The sequence below is a fragment of the Leopardus geoffroyi genome, chromosome A2 (genome assembly GCF_018350155.1).
Source record: "Leopardus geoffroyi isolate Oge1 chromosome A2, O.geoffroyi_Oge1_pat1.0, whole genome shotgun sequence".
Lineage (NCBI taxonomy): Eukaryota > Metazoa > Chordata > Mammalia > Carnivora > Felidae > Leopardus > Leopardus geoffroyi.
This window is the reverse complement of record NC_059331.1, coordinates 155,912,682-155,928,997: the sequence shown is the minus strand read 5'-3', so window position 1 is coordinate 155,928,997 and position 16,316 is coordinate 155,912,682. Positions and strand designations below refer to the sequence as shown.

At 46.6% G+C, this 16,316-nt stretch overlaps 1 protein-coding gene across 2 annotated transcripts in view; it reads right to left on the bottom strand.

Moving 5' to 3' along the window:
• Nucleotides 1–15,999, bottom strand: part of TMEM178B (transmembrane protein 178B) — a 360,053-nt gene extending 344,054 nt beyond the window's left edge. For both annotated transcript variants that reach the window (XM_045495901.1, XM_045495902.1), the window contains exon 1: nucleotides 13,921–15,999. In XM_045495901.1, coding sequence (XP_045351857.1) covers nucleotides 13,921–14,302 — 382 coding nt within the window. In that variant the 5' untranslated portion in view covers nucleotides 14,303–15,999. The remainder of the gene's footprint in view (nucleotides 1–13,920) is intronic.
• Between the last annotated feature and the right edge of the window lie 317 nt (nucleotides 16,000–16,316).

Below are 16,316 nucleotides of genomic sequence, written 5' to 3'. Positions count from 1 at the left end.
TAAGAAAATACAAACCTTCACCAAGGAAATAAATTGAAGTTTATCATATGCATTACAGAACAATTCACAGCAGGCTTCCTTTTAATAGTGAGTCTCCCTAGTCCAATGAAATTATGGCTCTTTGTTAAATAAGATTTCCAGATCGACTGCATTAACTGAGATAAACCTTCATTCATTCAACAAGTAGGTATTAAATACCTATTATGGCCCATGCATTATGCAAAATGCTGCGGATAAAAAGATGAATACGAAATAGTGCAAAAACAGTCTCAAAAAGGATGGAAACATATGGGGAAAGAAAATGTCACTGGTGGTAGGAAGCAAGCGTTTGGTGTGTGACAGGGTGAGAACACCAAGCAAGAGGACAGGAGAGGGCCTTAAGCTGATTGCTAAAAGGTAAGCATGTGTTGACCAGGCAGACTTGGGGGGTGGGGTGAGCAGGGACAGGGACTTCCAGGCAAAGGAAAAAGCTTCATAAGCAAAAGTTCCCAAGGCAGAAAACAGTTCAACTTGTTCGGGGGCAGGGGAGTCCATCAGGGCTGGACGAGAGCGTGCTGGATGCAGAAAGGCACGCCAAAGGACCAGATGCCCAGGTGGGGGTGGGGGAGGTATGTTGCCAGACCTGGGGGGCCCACGGGCCAAGGTGAAGATTACGGATCTTATCCTGACTGATACGCTGCGGGGAGCCACTGAGTTGAGCAAGTGATAACATGATTAGATTTCCATTTAGGAAAAATCACTCTGATTAGAAAGCAGTGAGGACAGATGAGATAGAGAGCAGGAAGCCGAGGGCACTGCAAGAGCACGGGGAGTGGGCACCTAAGCACAGCAGCAATGCTGGAACAGGACGGGGGGACAAGCACGAACATACCAGCAGAAGTGACTTGTTCACTGCGTGGATGAGTAGGGCAGGAGAGAAGAGAGCCCTGCGGATGATCCTTAAGTTTCTGGTTTAGGCAACTAGAGAGGTGGGATATCAAGATGGAGGAAAATGGGGGAGAAAGGACTTCAGGGCACGGGAAGAGAAAACAGGTTCTTCGGGACCCATGGGATATCCAAGCGGAGATATCCCACAGGATATCCCACAGGAGCTGTTTGGATGTTAGGTCTGAGTGACAGATTCCCAGTGCAACAAGTCATGAGCTTCAAGGGCTGCAAAGAGCCAGAGGCGTGAAAGAGAATACTCCAGGAGAATGGAATGTTCGAGAACCCCACACAGGCTGAGAAAGAAGAGCCAGCGAAGAAGAGGGAATAAGAACAGAGGCAGAGGGGCACCTGGCTGGCTCAATCGGAAGAGCGTGCAACTCTTGATCTCCAAGTTGTGCGTTCAAGCCCCATGTCAGGTGTAGAGATTACAAAAAACTAAATAAATAAAATTTAAAAAAGAAGAAGAAGAGGAAGAAGAACAGGGGTAGAAGCCGATCCAAGAGGGAATGTTGGTTGCCTCCAAAGCCAGAAGAGATGAAGTGTTGAAAAGAAGGAGCAGTCCCAGCCGCCGGGGACTGGAAAAGAAACCTAGCGGCAGGGACCCAAAAGTGCCCTGAAGACGCATGAGGAAGAGAGGCAGGCCAGGCCAGGAGAGGGGCCACGCCTGAAAAAAACTAGGGCTGAGCAAGACTACCTCCAGTTTCCTTTGTGCGAACACACGTAGCGAGGAGAGACAGGGAAAGGTGAGGCCAGCTTTTCCCAGAGAGAGAGAGAGAGGTCATTCACCTGAGGAAGTATGGGCACTGCCACCTGTGGATACACGTCCCGGATACGGCAGCTCCTGGGCATCTCGTCAACCCCGTGGCTACCAAAACATAGGCACGGCAGTCACTCTGCTTCAATACCCCTGAAACCTCACGAGACACTAGGGACTTCAGGCCCTAGGGACATTCCCTAGGGACTTCGGGCCCAGCTTTGGTGTTTCGGGCCCAGCATTATCAGGTGAATACGGAGCCCCCGCTCTCGTTGTGATAGGGCTTTTCGGCTCCAGCTGTAGTTTGTCTGAACACAGTGGACACGAATCATTGTCATAACAGAGGGACCCGTGGCTACGGTCACCCTCATAATTTTAAGGATGAAGAAGCTAAACCGTGTTCATCAGTAACATAAAGTTTTACCGACTAACATTCTCTATTTGGTTTCCAGAGTGATAAGAAAACTTCTGAGGGGGCGCCTGGGTGGCTCAGTCAGCTAAGCGACCAACTTCGGCTCGGGTCGCGATCTCGGGGTCTTTGAGCCTTCCCAGAGGTGGGCACTCAGCCTCTGGCTCATCCCACACTCCCTGTCTCGGTGCCTTCTCTATTCACAGCTCTATGTCTGATCAAGTTAATTGGAGGATTAGTTTCAGTTTACCTTTCTGACCCTTAAAACTCTTGGTTTTCCTCCACAAGCTGCAGGAAACTTACAAAGGGGGGAGTGACTTGTACATTACTCTTTATCTCAGAAACAAATCTTTTTTAAAAACTTTTATCTTTAGAGAGAGAGAGAGAGAGAGAGAGAGCGCCCAAGGCGGGGGAGGGGAGGGGCAGAAGGAGAGAGAATCTTAAGCAGGATCCACACTCAGCACAGAGCCATTGCAAGGCTCGATCCCACAATCAAGAGTCTGACACGTAACCAACAGCGCCACCCAGATGTCCCAGAAACAAATCATTTTAAAGCCTCAATTTCCTCTTCTCACACCACATCAAGAGTGAGTAAAACATAATTTTATTTGTTCTCAGCCCTTCCCATGAGCTACTTTCAGTGAAAACTGTTGGTTAGGAGTTACCTGATTCTCCTCTAAATGCTGCTGCTACTGGTCACAAAAGTCAGTCACAGATCACCTCAGAAACAAAGTTTTCCATTAATTTTCCTTAAAGAACCTGCCTCCTAAACACTGAACAACACAGTTAAAATAAAATAAAATGTTAACTTTATTGTCAGGATCATAGAAACTTTCCAAATAGCCTGCTTGTGTGCATTCCCCATTTGCCTCAGTTTAAGAAATGAAATAGCAGACATGATTTTAAAGCAACTTCCCAATTCCATTTGTTTCCCTGTCTTAAGAAAGGTAATCAGGGGATGGGGCACGTGGGTGGCTCAGTCGGTTGAGCAACTGACTTTGGCTCAGGTCATGATCTCACAGCTCATGAGTTTGAGCCCCGCGTCGGGCTCTGTGCTGACAGCTCAGAGCCTGGAGCCTGCTTTGGATTCTGTGTCTCCCTCTCTCTCTCCCCCTAACCCACTCGCATTCTGTCTCTGTCTCTCTCGAAAATAAATAAACATTAAAAAAAATTTTTAAATAAAGGTTATCAGGGGCACCTGGGTGGTTCAGTCGGGTAAGCATCCAACTCAATTTCAGCTCAGGTCATGATCTCAGGTTTGTGAGTTCCAGCCCCCCGTTGGGCTCTGTGCTGACAGCATGGAGCCTGCTTGGGATTCTCTCTCTCTCTCTCTCTCTCTCTCTCTGCCCCTCCCCTGCTCACAGTCAGTCTCTCCATCTCTCTCTCTCTCTCAAAAATAAATAAATAAACATTTTTAAAAAAGAATGGTAAACATCATCTTTCATTTTGGGTTTATCAGTCCCATGCATACTTGCAAATACAACACAAATAATGTCTTCCATAAACAATACCTAATGTTATTTGATCTGTGTCTAACTTCATATAAATGGCAACATACTCCACATTTCATTCTGTATCCTGCTTTTTTCACTCAAATTTTATGTTTACTCACTTGGAAATGTATAAATGTATATTTATTTTAAATATATGGCAATAGTTTCCATTGTATGACCCTATACCGTACCTCATCATCTGTTCTCCTATTCATGGGCACGTAAGTTTCTCTGTCTTGCTTATTTCTGTTGCTGTTCCAAGCGGTGGCGCCATACATTCTTGGACATGTGTCCATACATGTGAATATAGCAGGAGCACAACTATACGTGTCTTCAGCCTCCGGAGATAGATTCCAGCTGCACTCCAGTGTGGTGTCAGCACACACACAGCAGCATATGAGCGCAGAGCTTCCTTAGGGTAAAAACAACCCCATCCCATCCAGCTCTGTGAAACACTCCAGGGCTTTGGGGAATAGGAGTGGTGTTTGCCTAAATAGAACCGCTGTTATAAAGATTAAGAGAAATTCAGGCCAAAATTGAAAGGGAGACGCTCTAGAGCAAATAAAGTGTCCAACGGAGTGAGGCTCAGAATATAGAACAGCAGGGCATTTTAAAACGCAGGAAATGATATAAATTTATGAAGATGACCTAATATAAAGTAAATTGCCTTTTCTTGGCAAAATACTTCGACGCCAAAAAAAAAAAAAAATCAATTGAAATAATTCAGATACTGCAGTCTCCCATAAAACAGCAAATCTGTCAAACTTCCTTGAACGCCAATAGCAGCTTCCACTCAGCATAAACATCACCTGTAGACAATTCCTGGTGACTCCTGGAGCAGGCCTTAAAACACCATCTCTGTGTATACAAATTTATAAAAAATAAACTTTTTTCAACTTTGAATCACCTGTTCGTTGCCTGACTTAAATTTATACGTGCTGTTATTAAACACTGCTGAATAGGGGCGCCTGGGTGGCTCAGTCGGTTAAGCGTCCGACTTCAGCTCAGGTCACGATCTCGCGGTCCGTGAGTTCAAGCCCCACATCGGGCTCTGGGCTGATGGCTCAGAGCCTGGAGCCTGCTTCCGATTCTGTGTCTCCCTCTCTCTCTGCCCCTCCCCCATTCATGCGCGCGCATGTGCGCTCTCTCTCTCTCTCTCTCTCTCTCTCTCTGTCTCAAAAATATATAAACGTTAAAAAAAAATTTAATAAAAAATAAAAAAAATAAACGCTGCTGAATAAATCACCTCTGGTATGATTTATAAAATCTGGTAGCAATGGCTGCCTCTTGGGAGAAGGACTGGGGGTTCTGAGGGACAAGGGTAGGTGGAAGGCAGACTAGACAAGTCTTGTCAAAATTGTCAAGCCTTGTCAAGACTTGTCAAAATTAATTAGTAATTTTTAAATTACTAATAAGGCTAAGACTTCACCTTATCCGTCCACAAATAATGACTCTAAGAACATTCCTTCATCTGCAAAGCCTCCCTTACCTGCTCCAAAATTCAAGTACCACTCAGGCCCCTGACATGTAAATAAATCTCTCCTAGAAGCAACCTTAGGGCTTATATTTATTAGTCTTCCTCCTTTTGTTTGTTCTTTGAGGACAGGAACCATGGATTTCTCTCAGGACCCGCCAAGTTATGTGCCTGACATAGTTGGAGCTCAAAAGACTAAACGCAGTAAGAGCTCTTCATTTTACAATAATTTTTAAATGACCCAAGAGATGTATTTGTTACTTTTATTCGTTTTATATCTTGATGCTCTTTAAAAGTATTGTTTTTATTTTTTTTTTAAGTTTTATTTATTTTTGAGAGAGAGAGAGAGAGAGAGAGCGCACAAAAGCAGGGGAGGGGCAGAGAGAGAGAGAGGGAGACACAGAATCCCAAGCAGGCCCCAGGCTCCGAGCTGTCAGCACAGAGCCCGATGCAGGGCTTGAACTCACAGACTGCGAGATCATGACCTGAGCCAAAGTGGGATGCTTAACCGACTGAGCCACCTAGCCACCCCCTAAAAGTCTTGTTTTTAAAAAGCAAGCCAAAAAAGATATGATTCTCAAAACTGTTTAGAATATATATATTTTATACTGATATATGTATATATATATATATACATATATATATCGTGTGTGTATATACATGATATATATATGTATATATATATATGTATATATATATATATGATCCTCAAAACTGTTTAAATGTAAGACCTATGTGGGCAGGCATTTTGTCTGTTTTATTAACTTCTGCATCCTAAGCATTCCAGTGTGTTGAAAGAATGAAGATCTTTGGCTATAAAGTATCCTACACACTGACCAGTAATACAGTTCCTTTCTCTATTAAGTTTTACCATTTCTTTTCATTAATTCATTTGTGTATTTTAATTACGGTAAAACATACGCAGCACAAAACTGATCATCTTAGCCCGTTTTAAGTGTATGCAGTTCGGTGGCCTTAAGTGTATTCACGTTGTTGGGCAGCCATCCCCACGTTTCTCCATGACCTGTCTCAGTGTTTAACTCCAATCTGCAACAAGACATTTCAAATCATTCCAAAGAGAAGCAGCGAAGTTGTGTTACATGATTGTATGCGGGTATGAAATTAGCTGCTTTGTTTCTCACCTCTTCCTTCCACACTTTTAGCACCCTGGGATGCTCCCTTCAGAAGTGGGCTCTTTTAGGACACCTGGGTGGCTCAGTTGCTTAAGCGACCAACTCCTGGTTTCAGCTCAGGTGATGATCTCACTCTTTCATGAGTTCAAACGCCCCCCCCCCAACTCCCTGTCCTGTGGGGCTCCGTACTGACAGGGTGGAGTCTGCTTGGGACTCTCTCTCTCTCTCTCTCTCTCTCTCTGTCCCTCCTCCACTTGCACTGTCTCTGTTTCTCTCAAAATGAATACATTTTAAAAAAAAGAAGTGGCCCCTTTCTCTCTCCTTTCTCCCCTCCTTTCCCTTCTCTCCGGGTTCACCTTTTCTCAACCATCTACCTATTATCTACACTCTATCACCTAAATTAAATTTCTCATCAAACGTTAGAGTGTGAAAGGTCTTGAAGTTTATATAATCCAAACTCACTATTTTACATTTGACAAAAAAATGTCCTTTGGGGGAAAAAAAAAAAAACGTATGCATTTTCTCAGAAACAGCAGATGTCCAATCCAGATGTTCAAATCAATTTTCTGTCCACTCATCCCCCAGGTCACCCGCTCCCTCCTCTTTCTGCGTATTGTTTGGAGTACGTAGTTATAAAAGTATCTGCATCTGAATACATATTTGTGACTTCACTCTCCTTCATTCCTAGATGTTTATGTGCCTGCACGTGAAGGGTCAGACTAGCCCACAGTGTGTTCAGAATTCTGCCTGAAGGCCTAGGACCACCTAGTAACGGCAGAGAGGGAAAAAATATTTGTAACCGACAACCCCAAGTGGAATATACAGAATCGATCTTGTCATCGATCCTTACCAACCCTACAGTACAAGAAGAAATAAGCTGACCTTCTGGAAAAGAAACATGGCTCTTGGCTTTGTTGACTCAATAAAAAGAACTCACTCCCCCGACCCGAGTCTCCTGACCAGTTGACTCCTGATCTGGTTGACACAGATGTGGTCTTCTGAGGAAGAGCCTGGTCCAGCCACACATGACAATGAGTTTGGGAAACCGTGAGCTAGAGTGTAAGTTCCCTGAGGCCAGGCACCATGTGATGCCTCTTCGTTTTGCCCCCCAGCACCTAGCGGAGCGCTTGGTACACAGCAGGTGTGCAAAACACATCACACCGACCCTCTCTCTCTTCCCATCTGTGCACCTGCCCACTGAGTCACAGGGCTCCTAAATGTTACCTCTCACCGGTTCATTGTATTTCAGAGTGAAGAGGGAGGATGATGTGACTGCACTCACTTGCGCATTTGGCCACACACAAAATGTGTATGCATGGGGCACACACTATATACAAAGGCCATGGGTGTTTATATGTGTTTCCTTGTGAGCCGGTAAAGCCTCCCTATATCTCAAAACCAAAACTAATGGAACTGTTAATTTTTCACTTACTTGCCCAGCTTCCCCTTTATGCTTCCTTTTCTTTTTTTTTATTAAAAATTTTTTTAACATTTATTTATTTTTGAGACAGAGAGAGAGAGAGAGAGCATGAAGAGGGGAGGGCCAGAGAAAGAGGGAGACACAGAATCTGAAACAGGTTGCAGGCTCTGAGCTGTCAGCACAGAGCCCGACGCGGGGCTTGAACCCACGGACCGTGAGATCATGACCTGAGCCGAAGTCGGACACTTAACCGACTGAGCCACCCAGGCGCCCCTGCTTCCTTTTCTTTTTAAGTTTGTTTATTTATTTTGAGAGAGAGAGAGAGAGAGAGAGAATCCCAAGTAGGCTCACTGTGAGCACAGAGCCTGATGCAAGGCTTGAACCCACGAACGGTGATATCATGACCTGAGCCAAAACCAAGAGTCAGATGCTTAACCGACTGAGCCACCCAGGCGTCCCTTCTTCTTTATGCTTCCTAAAAGCAAAGACACTTCATGCTCTTCACTACTTCACATTCTATTATATACTGATTAGTTCATTAGGGATCATTTTTATTCTAATTGGCATGTTTTTAAGGTAGTACCTTTTTTTTTTTTTTTTTTTTTTGGTAGGAAGCTCTCTACCCAACATGGGGCTTGAACTCACAACCCTGAGGTTAAGAGTTGCACACTCTGCTGAGACAGCCAGGCGCCCCTTGTTTTTATTCCACGTGTATTTATTTATTGTCTGTCTCTCCCCACTGGAACGTAAGCTTATCCATGATGGCCAGCCCCTAGGCCCTCAGTTAATATTTGCGGAATGAATGAGGGTGGCCATAACCTCAGCATCCACCACAGTGAGCAAAATAAATACTTGAAAATCATGTATCCGGCACCTGGGTGGCTCAGTCGGTTAAACGTCTGACTTCCACTCAGGTCACGAACTCACAGCTCATGGGTTCGAGCCCCACCTCAGTCTCTGTGCTGACATCTCAGAGCCTGGAGCCTCCTTCCGATTATGTGTCTCCCTCTCCTGCTCGCAATCTCTCTCTCAAAAATAAATAAACATAATTTTTTTTTTTTTTTAAATCACGTACCAAAGTGTGGAAGGGCTTCTGTCAGCAGGTTTCAAAGCAAAGTGTGTGAACTACTTTAACATGACCTTCCCCTGCAGGCCTAAGCGGGAGTTCTCAAGCAGGTCTCCCCTTGGTGACATTCTACAATTGCTTCTCGTTTCTTTTCCAGTTTGAGGAATCAATACCCCAGCCTCTTCTCCACTCTACACCCCCCACCCAGCAGACCCTATGGTGACAAGAGAGGGCAGTGCATGAGTCACCAAACCTGGAGTCAGAATTCGAATCTTGGCCCCTTCGCTTCCTTATCGTGAGACTTGGCAAGTTAATGGCCATTTATATGCCTCAGTTTCCTCAACTGTAGCGCAGGGATGAAAAAAATAATAATGCCCACCTCGAGCGTTATTATGAAGAATAAACTAGCGAATATATGGAAAACTCTTAGAGGAGTACCTGGCATCATGTTTGACAATTATTATTATTAACCCTTTCCATCCAGACAACAAGGCAAGTTTCTCTGAATGGAGTGGAGAGAGGGCAAGGAGAGAATAGAGAAGCATGTGAGAATTCTGATGGAATTTTAATGGAATCTTAAAGATGGGAAGTTAATAAAATATAGACTTGGTATAATTGACCATGAACTCAAACCTTCTGCCCAAAACATTCAAGTAGCAAAGTTTCTTCAAGTGTAGAATAATATACTTAAATTTGAGGTCAAGTTATCATGTTTAATTAATTTAATTCCTCATCTGAAACCAAGTACGTGCTTGCTCTTTTGAGGCTCTGGGTTCCATGCAGCTCTGTCCAATGGAGCCTTCTGGGATGACAGGAATGTTCTCTAACCCGCACTGTCCAATATGACAGCCACGAGCCACACACGGCTCTTGAACACTTGAATGTGGCCAACGTGACTAAGGAAATGAATTTTTAATTTCATTTTATATTGGTTATTTTAAATTTAAGGAGCCACTTGTGGTTAGCAGCTACCCTACTGGGCGTTAAAGCTACCAGGGACGTGAGTATACAAGCTCTTTGACTTGGCTCTTCCCGGCTCTCCAGCTCCACTCCCTGCCCCTCTCACTCCAGCCATCACCACTCACGAGGCCAAGCTGCTGTTTCACAGCTCCGTGGCTATGCAGATGGCTCTCTTGGCCTGACATGCCCTTCCTCACCATCCACCTCCAAGTTCATGAAAATTGTGTTCGATTTCATTTCCTCCAGGCAACTTTCCCCACCCCACCCCTCCCGGCTTACCCCCATCCCCCTGCCCCACTGCCAACACCATCCATCACTGCCTGCTCGGTGCTTCTCCACATCTGTAGCTGCTGCTCTGTCATTGTCATTTATCCCCTGTGACGCTAACAGACTATGGGAATTTTAAGGCCCAGGTATTATCCATCACTTCATTCCAGGGATGTGTGTCCATCACATAATACATGTGCAGTAAATATTTGCTGAGCACATTATTAATTTGTGGATATGTGCAGTGTTTTGTTCAAATAAGCCTCAATACAGAGACAACCAGTCTATGATTATATAGTTCAAATTCTACTAGAAGGCCTATTTTCAAATAATAAAAAAAGTTCTTAGAGTCTCAGGTGAAGGTCTACTTATTTCAAGCCATATCAATATAACATGCCAGTAGAAATCAAAGAATGTAAATGTTCCCTGGAACAAAATCCTACCTGTAGCTATTCCTCCTAAGGGTCTGGAAGTCTCTTGGATTTCAGAAACTGATCCTGTCATTGATCTGTCCCCCGTGCTTGCAGTGACTTACTAGGGAGACGTTGACATGGTTGAAAAGCAAGACAAGAGGACTTGATTTTGGTCGCAGTGGTATGGGGATTCAAGGGTGATCTATCCTTGCTGCACCCTTTACCCAATCCCACCTCCAAGAAGGAAATCATTAAAATCTCATCTAATGCGAAAAATAATGATTGTGGGTGATAAATGTCTGTTCAGTGAATCGGCTATCCAAAAAAGTACTGTTCCCCTTATTCCGTAGCAAAACTTTTTTGCTCAAAAAAACCTTCCCTGTTAAATTATTCAGCATCTGTTGCAATATTAACCTACCCTGAGAGCCATGCTGGCTCATTTTTTTTTCATCACAATTTTCTGACTAATCCTTTATTTGGATTCCCACACAAGTGTTCCTACAATTAGAATAAGCTCTTGATGGATACGTTTCTGTGAACCTAATTTGTATGAGATATTTCCCAAGTACCAAGCATCTGGTGAATGTATTTTACAAATTATATCTTTCCTGCCCTTCAGGAACTTAACAGTTCAATAAGACAAACGAATAAATATACCGTGACCAAAAATGCATATTTGTTATTGGTACACACATGGCAACAGGGCATCGAAGAAATGGATTTCAGAAAGAACATGAATCTAAAGGACTTTATCTTCGAATCACATATAGATTTGACTTTTGTTTTCTTATTAATTATGTGGTTTGGTTGTGTTTTAAAATGCACAGACGGCAACTTTCTAACGTAATGAACATTGATTTAACAAGTGATTGAGTTACGTGGAGCTGTATGATCATTTAGATAAATCTCTAATTTTCCCCTAATATTGACAGATTTTACACAGTCTTTTTCTCTGGTGTCCCTTCCCCCTTGCCCAACACATATCTCCCAGCATTTTAATCTGAGATGTTCCCCCAAAAGACAAAGGCCTACCATATCTTTTGAGGCTGCTAATGAATACTGTGAGATAAATATCTTTCCCTAAGATGCCTGCCCTAAATTTAAATAGAGGAATATCAATTTCTGGGTGCTTTTTTTTTTTTTACTTCCTTCTAAAATCTGCCGATCTAGAAAGAACACGGATTAAGTCTAGAAATTATGTTCTATGTTATTGGAGTTGCTTGTGAATTCTACTAATATAAGATACCATTATTTCCAAAATGTGTCTACTGTTGCTTAGAAAAGGAAGATCTAGCTCTCAAATATTATGCTTCGAGGTTAAAAATGAAGATAGTGACCTTAAGTCTCTCAAGATTTGTAAGGCTGGCATGCCATCTATCTCAATAATACCTAACAAGAATGTCAAATGGACAGAAACGGCCATGGTAAGCGGGTGCTTGCAGCTGACAGTGATTGCTGTATTTTGGGTGATGGGGAACAGCATCTCCATTAGTCCAAGTGAAATACAATGCCTGCCAACTCTAGGTATCAGTGTATTCAATCCCCCTGCTGTGCCGTGTCCATTTTCTGTTGCTGCAATTAAAAATCAGTCGATACAAAGTCAAAATGTTGTACACTCTTCCCCTATCCCTTTCCCTGTCACTGTGTTTCCAGCTTCACCGGAAGAACATGTCACTATGGTAACCAATCTCTCTGGTGCACAGACCAAGTTAACCTTTCTAGCCGGATTGCCAGGCAAAGCAACATGGAATCAAAGCCCTCTATAGAACCACAGAAGATACGGACTCCATCCCCCTTTTTCTAAGTGGCGTTAACCAATAGCAGACAGAAGGATACCCATCTTGTTGCAAGAGACATTTAAGAAAGGAAATTCAAGAATGTCCTTCAGCAAGCCCTACCACTGCTTATCAGGCATTATTATTAACATGAATTCTCCCTCCCGTTTCAGCCAACTTCCTACCATCTCAATTTTGATGAAAGTGGAAAACAACGAACAAAATAACACTTCACGAATCTGAGAACCTGCAAACTGTTACGAAGTCACCCATTGTCAAAAACGAGTCTGGTTTCTCTTGTTTTCCTACTTTTAAATCCAAGCCAAGTTACTCTCTTCTGGAATTCTCTAATATTCTGTACATCTTTACAAAGTTGTAGAGCTCCGAATGGGTCCACCTGCTTCATATAGGAGACTAACCACGAAGCAGTTGTGATGTTTGTAATATTAAGACACTAATAACTGGATCGGCTAAAATCCCTAGTCATTCTACAAAAACTACAAAATAAACATTCAGATGGATTCTCTTTCTGGACTTTTCTAAATCTGACTTGCCACCTAGATCATACCCACTGCTTGTTATTCTTCAACAATTGGCTTTTTTCAAATTACCACTTTTTTCTGATCAATTTCAATATTTTTATAAATCAAAGAACATCAGCTCTCACAAATAATATTTTAAAACAGAAGCAAACCTGTGTTATAATATTAAGAGACACAAAGAACTGTTTTCTATCTTTGACTCAAAGACTTTGCAGGTAACAACATCATTTTCACCTTGGCATCAGCATTTAATAGTTGAAGAGAATGAAACACAGCAAGGGGGAAAAAAAGAACAACACTCATAAAATCACACCACATCTTCCAGAATGCAACTACCATAGGAGAGAAGTATTCTCTTCTTCAGAGCAATATTAATAATACATCCAAACAACAGTTCTGTGGACTAATAGAACAGGATGGTCCCCAAAATATAAATCACACAAGATTTACAAATTGCATGAGATGAACAGACTTTTAAAAATGTATGTGATCATACAAAAGAAAGTATGAAAGAAATTTTTATCATTAGTAAATATGGTCTGTTTTATGTTTTGGAGTACTTTAGGTATTTTTGATATAAATCTTCTGAAAATGGTAAATTTTTTTCTCTAAAGTGAGGAACTACTTTTTATGTGTTTATTAGGCCCTGTTAAAATTCAAAGCACACAAGTCACTTTTGTCAACCATTTCCCCAAAAGGAGAAACCAAGAATCTGGTCAACAGGCCTGGAGCTACAATGGGGCAGGGGCTGTGATTTATCCATGTTTATATGACCAATGCCTGCACCATGCCGGGTATAGACTGGCACTTAGCAAACGTTTGTGGCGTGAATATGGCCTTCTCAGTGAGATGTTTCTCCTGAATCGGTTCAACATCTAAAACAAAGATTAAAACTAGGAGGCTGTCTGCCGGACACATCATTCTCAAAGGGGCTTCCTCGGCAAAGAACACAACGCGACAGATTCCCTCCCTTTTCAGAGACTGATGAAGCATTATCCTGGATAAAAACCCTGGACCACGATACTCCACGGGAATCCCATCACACAAACGCAAGACAAGAGGCCGGGCAGGGAGAGGTAAGCCTCCATTACCGGCTATCGGGAGGCAAGTTCTGGCCGCTCCAAGGCTCAGCAGGGCCTGGACAACCTGACCTCCCGTTCGCAGGAGGCCGGAGAGACCGTGGCCAGGCGAAGGGAGCAGAGGGCTGCCCGGCGAAGGGAGGAGAGGGCTGCCGGGCCTAGAGGCGCCGGGCTCTCCGCAGCGCCACGCCTCGCGCCTCGCGCTTACCTTTCCGAATGAGGGCTGCGATCTCGGGGTCGAAGCCCTGCCGGTGGCATTTCCTCCAGAGGCCCATGTTGGTGGAGTTGTACTGCCGGCTGCACTCGTCAACCGGGCTCATGGCGAAGAGCTGCCGGCGATTCCGGGCCCGGAGGAGTTTGCCCTCCCAGCGGTCCAGGCGGGAGCGGCTCGCCCGGAGCGGCAAGTTGTTGTTGTTGTTGTAAATGAAGCCGGGGTCGACCCGGCGGGTGTTGAAGGCCTTGCACCTGTCCCTGTGCTTCCTGGCGTCCGTCTCGTACCAGTGGTCCGAGCAGATGGCCACGGCCAGCATGCCGAGGGCGCAGAGCGCTAGCGAGAGGCCCGTATAGAGCAGTAACCTTCCGGCAGCCATGCCTCCGCTTGGCGGCTACACCATGGGCATGATCCGCCGCAGCCTCGCCTTCCCTCCGCGCGCCCGGAACAAAGCGGCGGGCGGGCGGCCGAGCCAAGGGGGAGGGGGGACCGGAGGGGGACTCGCGCGGCGGCGCCCCCTCGCCCCCGCCTGCCGGTGCGCGGCCCAGGGACTGCGGGGATGGGGGCGGACAGCCTAAAAAGTTCTGATCCGGGGAGGCTCCGGCTGGCTTCTGGGCATCCTCCGGGGGGGCAGGTGCAGCCTCCGGCGGCGGCGGCGAGCGGACAAGACCGCCTCCCGCCCCCTCCCTGCCCAGCAGGAAGCTACTGCCCCGAACCGGCCGCGTCGGCACACAGCCGGACTTCAGGCGCCGCTGCCCTCGGGCCAGAAACTAAACACCCAGTGCCCTCGGCTGCAGTGAGACAGTTGGGCTTTCTTTGTGCAGGGTGGCGACGGGACCCACTCGCCTGGCCTTTTCTTGGGGTGAGGGGGTGGGGGCTATCACGAGTTGCTGCGCGACGACAGAATGAACTCCAGCACCCGCGACGAGACCGGCCAACGAAGGAAAACCTCCAGATGCCAGGGCCGGCTGCCCTGAGTCCCGCCTGGGTCTCCCACTCAGCGACTGTCCCCCTTCCGATCTGCAAACCAAGAAATGTTCTTCCTCTCTGGGTCGGCTCTTTGGAAAAGCTCCGTCCTCTGGTCACCAGTAGGTCCTTTGCTGTCTGGCCAGCGCGCTGTGCTCAGAGGCGGGCTTCCCGTGGGCGCACGGTCGCGGCCAACCTTCCCGCGCGAGCTCCCGGGTGTTCTGCTTCTGGCCTCGCCATTCAGGAGGCCCCTCGGGCCGACGGCGCGGTCACCCGGACGGCGTAACCGGACGAGCCTCGGCCCGCGGTTAGGGGTGAATGGGCGGCAGCCGGCGGGCTCGAGAGACAGGATGCGCCGAGGAGGATGCACCCGGCAGGGCGCACGGCGCGGCGCGCGCGGAGCTCGGCGCGCGGTGCCTTCAACACCATGGACAGGTCGCGCGATCGGGGCTCACCACTAGCCCCGCAGCCAGACCTGGGGGCGTCATGCCGGTCTCCCCAGCGCAATCTCCTTCCTGAGTATCCACCCGAGAGGTTCCGGACCCGCCTCTCCCGCGATGCCTCTGCCTCACTTCATCTGGCTCCCAAGTAGCCCCAGGAACCTGCTGCTCAGGTGCAAAGAAAATGCTGCAGGCACCGAGGAAAACAGCGGTCCCGGCCCTTCAAAACAATCCGCCCCCTTCTGCCGCCACAGCCCGGCACTGGAGCTGTCTGCTCTGCCCAACTGGGGTCAGCCGCTCTCAGACTGCACCATTTTCTTCGCAGCCCACCCAGGAGCCGAGGCGCCGGCTCACTTGGCGGCGCGCGGAGAATCCCGTCCGGGCCTCGGCGTCCCGCGATCAGGCTCCCAGCGCGCGGCGGCCGCCGAGGTGAATGGGGCGAGGGTGGGGGAGGGAGGCTGGGGCGCTGGGCTTCCCCTCCCTGCCTCCTCCTCTAGCCGCGGCGGCTCCGGGGCCTCGCGGGCTCGGCGGGTGGTGGGGAGCCAGAGCCCAGGCTGCGCCCGGGGTGCTCGGGAAATCGCATCGCCCGGGTGCGGGCGCCGGAGGAAGCCGCTGCCGCGCTCGCTCGCTCGGGCGCCGGGCGCTGCAGCTTTGGCTAAAACCCACAGACGAGAACACGGAGCGCGCAGCCAAAAGCTAGTGATGTCATCCGTGCAACGTGAGCCTCATCTCTTATTTTTCTAGCATCCTTAAAGATAAACTGCACCATTTCCCAGGCACGAGATGTCTAAGCCTGAGTCTCTGACCAGGCAAGTCAATGGTGTCTGGATAGGTATGTGCCCAACCATATCCATATTTATGCACATATACATACATGTGGCATGTAGCATGTTTCCGTGCATTATTATAAATTTAGGGATGTTGCCCCCTTCTCCTGTTTATCTCTTTTTGGTGGTGGAAAATTCCCTCACATCGACCCCAGTTCTT